This window comes from Penaeus chinensis, chromosome 29 (genome assembly GCF_019202785.1).
Source record: "Penaeus chinensis breed Huanghai No. 1 chromosome 29, ASM1920278v2, whole genome shotgun sequence".
NCBI classification, from domain to species: Eukaryota; Metazoa; Arthropoda; class Malacostraca; order Decapoda; family Penaeidae; genus Penaeus; species Penaeus chinensis.
In genome coordinates, this window is record NC_061847.1 from 16,912,689 (window position 1) to 16,919,586 (window position 6,898).

Below are 6,898 nucleotides of genomic sequence, written 5' to 3' on the forward strand. Positions count from 1 at the left end.
ACTCCCTGCAGTCAGATACGGACACCGAGCACGCCACGTCCTCGCGCACGGAGTCCTCCATCCACCTCGACTCCGCCACCCTCGAGAGCCACCACACGGCGCTCCACCTGCCCCTCGACCCCCACCTGGCCACGCTCGAGCCGCGCCCAGACGCCCAGGCCGCCCACGCCGCACGCAGGCCGGCCGCCAGGACCGTCCACCACAGTGAGTGTCCCTCTTCCGTCGTGCCCTCTGCACCTTGACAACATCTTGGCCTCCAGGCTCGGCAGCAATGCAACATGAGATCAATGTCACTGGCAGAAGCCCTGCCAGATCCACAAAAGAAATCAGAGCCATTCAGTTGCGACGAAAGCCGAAGCAAGCCTACTTGAAGCACTCTAGCGTTGCTTGCAAATTCAAGCAGTTCCTTGTAAGAGCTATGGTTGTGTGATTTCTTTAGTGGACATATTCCCGTGGATGTTTTCTCAGTGTAATGGAGATGCAGGCTTGTACATGAAAGAATGTTCGCAGATGAAATTAACATTAAAAAACCGACGACATGGGTCGGCAACCTGTGGCCTCCAGGCACACCTTGTCTTATTCCCTCCTGTCGATAAGATTGAGAGGCAAACAACTTGTTTGTTTGATTTGTATGTCTGTATTCTCTACACATCATATTATCCATACATGATAAATATTCTTACTAATTAACATGCCGTATCATTATTTCTTCCATCTGTTATCTGTAGAGACGGATGCGGCCATCCACCACCTCTGGCCCATAAGTGGAACAAGGTTGCCGACCCCTGCCCTGTAGGCTAACATAATCTGTCCAACAATCTGATCTTCTATTTTCGCCAATTCGTAAGAAGCGTTATCATATCTTCAAAAATAATCTACGTCACATTTTCCATATCTGCTGCTGCGGGAAATCAGTGTACGCATGTGATTAGACTTAGTGCACTCCATTCATAAGATAGTAAACTGTAAACGTTTTGAAATTGTTGAGGCGTCCCTTAGAAATGAACTTAAAGACAGTGTATTCACTCTACTCTTTTTAAGGATCAACCGTAACCGTCGTCTTTCCAGACCTGATCTACCACGCCCCCGAGTCCAGCACGTCGACGGAGCCCTCGCCCATCCTGGAGAGGAAGTCCTTCCCCCGCAAGAGCGACGGGAACAAGCTGGGTCGCGGCGGGGCCTTCCAGGGGCGCGGCCTCAGCAAGATGGTGGCCAGCATCAGGGGCGGTACCCAGGAGACCTCTCTCTCCTTCCCAAAGGCCGGCCACGCCTCCGACTCCAAGAGCTCGGACGACGGCAAGTATGGCTTCGCGCGGCAAATCACTCCGCCCGTGGGATTCTCCAGCAGCCACAACGAGCTCTCGGAGGCGGAGTGCGACCTGGAGATGAGGCGGAGGAACAAGGAGGCCGAGGCCGCTGCGTACGTGGGGCACTCCAGGTCGCAGTTCAGGTCTTACGTGTCCGGCAAGGAGAAGGACTACAGCATCAAGGTGTGATAGGTTTGGCAAGGACAACATGCACTTCATATATCTCATGAAAATAGTTCTATGAACATACGAACTGACCAGAACTACGTGTTTTAGGGTCAACGTTTCCAGTGTGTTTATCTTAACATTGTGTAAATGTGTAAATCTGTTTAGACATGAGATTAAACTCTATGTTTCTCTGTAAATGGCTGAAATGATTGCTAAAGTCAGTAAGCTGTCTGGTGGAGATATCAGAGTGCTACTAGAGATGATTTTACAATATTATTTATTTTCACTGAATCTACAACGAGAATATTGTTTGTTAACTTTCTGATGGACAATGAGAAATTTATCTATATATTTAACGTTTATGAATAATGTGTAAGTGTCATTTTTATGAAGTGAAAATATAGTCTTAAAACTTTTTTTTTTAAACAAATTAGGAGAGAAATATATCTATATCGCTAACAAATAATTAAAACTGTTCATACACTATGGATACATCCCAGTTTATATTTATTTTTATGCCAGTATTGTAATACATGTAATCAAACAGGATTCTTGTTTAGAGCAGACTTGTCATGCAGCGATTCTCTGGACGAAGTAATTAACTGGTAGTCCAATACCTTCTGTGACAGCATTTCCATATTACTGCCATGGCGTCATTTCTTGTTTCTTCGTCTAATCAAATAAATCGCCATCATTTATAAGCCAGTATGTTTGAATAAAAAAATCTAGGATTTTCTCTTTGTATGAGGGTGAGGCTTGGGCTTCACAATGGGAGGGAGGAAGCTTCAACAACGTGCTCGAATATCTCCGCCAAACTCACCGTCTACCATTTCTAACAAGAAAGTCGGCTATATTTGTACTGGTGTTTGAATGTGTCCTCTTAGACGTGGTGCCAACACTTATCATGATGTGTCTTTAGATACGAAAATCGTTGTTGAATGGAACCTTTATATGACTGTTTTCTCTGTTATTTGTAAATGTGATTGGAATAGATGGAGTATTTCATTTGATTTAAATTATTCAGAAAGTGTACATAATCTTTCCACATGTTCACTTGCAATGTAAATCAACGCTTTATAATGCAGGGTTTTTGGGACGAGACCGTTATGCGCTGCAATGCTGTTTTCTAGGGACAAAACGCTTACTAAAACCGTTCCCATAAATTTGTGATTAAACTTCGCAGAAATATTCGTTGTGTTCCCGAGTACTTCATCCAACCCTTGCTCGTAAGAGCTCATGGTCCCGCAGCCAGTTCGATGTTTCTGTGATACTGTATGATCCCCCCTACACACAATATTATTTACAGTAAACATACAGAGAGAGCTCCAAAACGTGATTGTTCAGTGATATGAACTAACAGACCCACACACTATGTAAACACCATATTTCTCCAGTTCTTTGATACAGTTCTCCTTTATTCCTAAAGTATACGTTGTCACTACGTTGTCCAGTACACCGACATTACGAATACTTCTAACAGCATGTAATCTTCATTTGCTACCCACACGAAGCTTGTGATCATGTGCAAAGTTTATCAGTGTAAATCAGACATTTTATAATTAATAAATATAATCATTCGATTAAAAGGTATTTTGCTTTATTAACCAAAGCTCTAACAGAAAAGTTATATGTAAAGATATATTAGCAAACGGTTTATAATTGTAAGGTAACACTATAAAATAATTTTTGTCTTATATTTTATTTTTATAGACAGTAACACTGTGCCAAATGGGAGCTGCCTTTTACAGCTTCTTTCTTTCTCTACTTCTCATTCTATGTATTCAACTCTTCCTCTTCCCTGTTCGTACAGTATGCAACTAAGCTCACTAGAGGGGCACTGAGAAAGAAATAACTGCCATTCAAAGGAGAGATCTAGTGCTTCCTATATTTTCTGTTCTTCTTGGTTTACTCTTATTTCAGATTCATCCGTTTCTGTTTTCATCCTCTTTTTGTCGCTTTCTTGTTTTTACCCATAATTCCATATGCTTATCTTATTCCAATTTCTCTTGCATTTTCATTGTGTGAACTTAATTATTCCATTACCTGTCCCTAAAGTATAATGAGATGTAAATAGTGGAGGTAACATTGTTCTTATTATCAAGGTCATTTATGTTACTATTATTGGATTCAGTTACTTGAGTCGCTGCAGTATCTATGTCGAAGAGTGGCATCTTAATATTACTTATTGAATTAGTTGAGTATTCAAGTGCTTGGAGTACAGGGATGTTAGCTGAAAAAAATATGATAATTATTATTATGACAAATACGAGGGTTATAAAATTCCATTCTTAAACCTGTATATGTATATAATCATGTATTACAAATGCCCAATACACTGCCGTAATTTTGTCACGAAATATGTAAAGGATTTGTAAAGATGAAAACATATAACCACTACTGACAATAGTTTTAAATCATAATGAAAGGAAATACGACAAAGCAAGGTGAGCACTTCAACGCTTAATGGTGGAATATAGTCCTTCACTGTGATATTTTACACAATCCTGTGTGACATCAAATCATTTTATCTCCAAAGGAAAGAATAGAAAAATAGGTATTTTGACTTTTTTTGCCAGTACACGAATATCATTAGAGTTATCGATAATAATGACAAGATAAGCGCGTACGTGGCAGAGATTACCATGTTTCCACAGGCAATCCCAGTTTCTGTCACAAAACTTTGCATAATATGTTAATGGAAGTAATGACTGATTTTTTTTTTTTTTTTTTTAAATAGACTAAATAACTACTTATGAACAAGGGAACTTATATCATAATATTGGACTACTTACAAAAATAATATTAAAAAATGGAGATAACAAAAGAACAAATCCTGGTTTGTGTTTCCGCTGCCTGCGAGAACAGCCTCTTATGGAAAAATCATTATCACTTCTCGCATATTCATTTTAAAAATATTTTTTTTGGCAATATTGTATTATATGTTTTTTTCTGCACAATTACTGTATTTTTTCTGCGTATTAAAAAAAAATTACGAAAAAGTTCCTCTGTATCACATGAGATTTTTAAAAATGTCTTTCTGCTATCTATAGTGTGTTTGTATTCACATTGTTCTAATTCATAGTCATCTAAAAAATACGGAAAATATTTCCCCCAGATGCCCTTTGAAAACTGATGTGTATCTTGTACAAAGTTTCATTTTCAGCATCGGAAAATATAGTACTTTTGCTTGTCTAGCTTCACTTCTGCTTAAAAAGTTTTTGTACAATTATCTATTTTACCACTAAGTATTGTCACATGCACAAATTAACTTTAAACTTGTATGGTTTCATTTTATTCTTACTAAGCAATTTTCTAGACAATTATCCCGCCTATTAAGTTGTTCCTTTGTATATATAACAACCCTCCCTGACCAGGACTCGAACCTAGGCCGTATTAAGACCCTTCCTGAAAAAAAAAAACTTACTGCAAAGCCCAAATCTGTTTATTTTTTTTGAATGTATGATTGTACGTTTACCAAGATAACCTTTCTTCTTGCCAACATGGCAGTAGTTCTCCTTTGTATGGGTCTTTTATTTTACTAAACAATTTCTACGTGAGGTTTTCGTGTCACAAATTCACAGTTATATGGAAATATTCATACTAAGTGCAGCTGATTCAACTCGAGACGATTCATGATTTATCGGATTATCTTAGCAACTGTTCATATGGAAGTCGAGTCCACTGAGTTAAACACAGGAGTACACCAGTTTTATTCATCAATCACAGTGGGTCAGCTGCGGTAACAGCAGCTCATCCATGCAAGTAGACAGTTATCTTAAGAATGTGAATAATCCCAGGCGCCGTAGCCATGGAGATGGCTATCTGAAGAGGCTGTAGCTGAATTAGAATATACAGATGAGACAGTACATTTGATCATTGTCAACTATGCATAAAAGAGGTTAACATATTATTTTGCCATTCGATACTTTCATCTGCACATAAGGATGTTAGAAACTGAACAGCATTATGAGCTGACCTACCGATGGATGAAACTAGGTCTAGGAAGCCTGCAAGGAAGCCTCACAGACATCGTATTGCATCGGAGATTAACGAGAGGCCGAAGAAGTGAGAAAGCTCCAACAGAGGGAGTAAAGATGAAGGATACGAGATCTCGCATAGTGGTGCCATCCATGTTAGAAGAATTGGGGTGTTACTAGATCTCCCAAAAGACCTAATGGGAGATGTGGGAGAAATCTGGTGAAAGAGTTTAACGAAACTTTAAATCCGAGGATAAACTATGACGAGTGCACTCTTCAGATATGTAATACTTATGCACTCCAATTGGGAGGTGCAAGTGAAGAAAGGGATTATGTCTGGATTACCTTGGAAATGGCAGAGGGTTGAAGAAAAATGAACGAGTTTTTTTTTTTTTGTTTTTTTTTTTTGGTAATGATCACAATAGTCAAGTTGGGAATGAAAACAAAAGGACAGAGAGGATGCATGGGGGACACAGATGAGATCTCGTAACTTGGAAGGAGAAAAGGCAGTTCATTCGACAAGTTTTTTTCGATACCTTGTCTGCAAATGATGAACAAGTAAGGAGAATGATGCAAATTAACTTAATGTTAAGGGAGAGGTTCTACAAAAATAAGAACCGAAAATTATCCTAGATAAAAAAATCACATCTAAATGGAGCCAAGAGAGAAACCGAACTGAAGTGACCAAAATTTTACAGTACGATAAGAATGAAACTATAGACCTTAAAGAGACAGAAGAACGGGGGCAACATAATGCAAAAGTGATAAAAGAATAAGGCAAGGTAATACTGGTAGAAACCATAGTCTTTATAACTATCATTGTGATCTGCCATTAAATGGATACCTGAACCCAGATATAAGAACTTGCTATATAATAAAATTTTGAATGTATTTTGAAACAGAGCTCTCTCTCTCTCTCTCTCTCTCTCTCTCTCTCTCTCTCTCTCTCTCTCTCTCTCTCTCTCTCTCTCTCTCTCTCTCTCTCTCTCTCACACACACACACACACACACACACACACACACACACACACACACACACACACACACACACATACACACACACACACACACACACACACACACACACACACTCAAGAAACCACACGGACACATTAGGTATATAACAGTTAGTAGGCACATACCACGACTGGTTTTTGGAGCTCCGGGGCCCAGCTGGCAATACACCAGCATATAAAAAATAAACGATATGAGTAAATTAACACTCTCAATTAAAATTACATATTTACAAATCCACCTGCTCGTTGAATTATAAAAATATTAACTGAAATGCTAAAATACAACATCGTTAGAACAAATGTTTTTTTTTACGGTTTTCGGTTTAAACACCATCCAATTCCACCTTTAGTGACCATTCCTGTCAAGCATTCGTTTTGGATGTTAATGCTAAATGTATGATCTCAAGAATGTTCTGATCAGTTCCAGTTT

The 6,898-nt window shown here is 39.0% G+C and overlaps 1 protein-coding gene across 1 annotated transcript in view; it reads left to right on the forward strand.

Moving 5' to 3' along the window:
* The window catches only part of LOC125040394 (Down syndrome cell adhesion molecule-like protein Dscam2), a 23,634-nt gene extending 19,188 nt beyond the window's left edge, over window positions 1-4,446 (forward strand). The window contains exons 6-7 of the mRNA XM_047634949.1: window positions 1-204; window positions 1,069-4,446. The exon at window positions 1-204 is cut by the window's left edge and continues 91 nt beyond it. Coding sequence (XP_047490905.1) covers window positions 1-204; window positions 1,069-1,496 — 632 coding nt within the window. The 3' untranslated portion in view covers window positions 1,497-4,446. The remainder of the gene's footprint in view (window positions 205-1,068) is intronic.
* The last annotated feature ends 2,452 nt before the right edge of the window (window positions 4,447-6,898 follow it).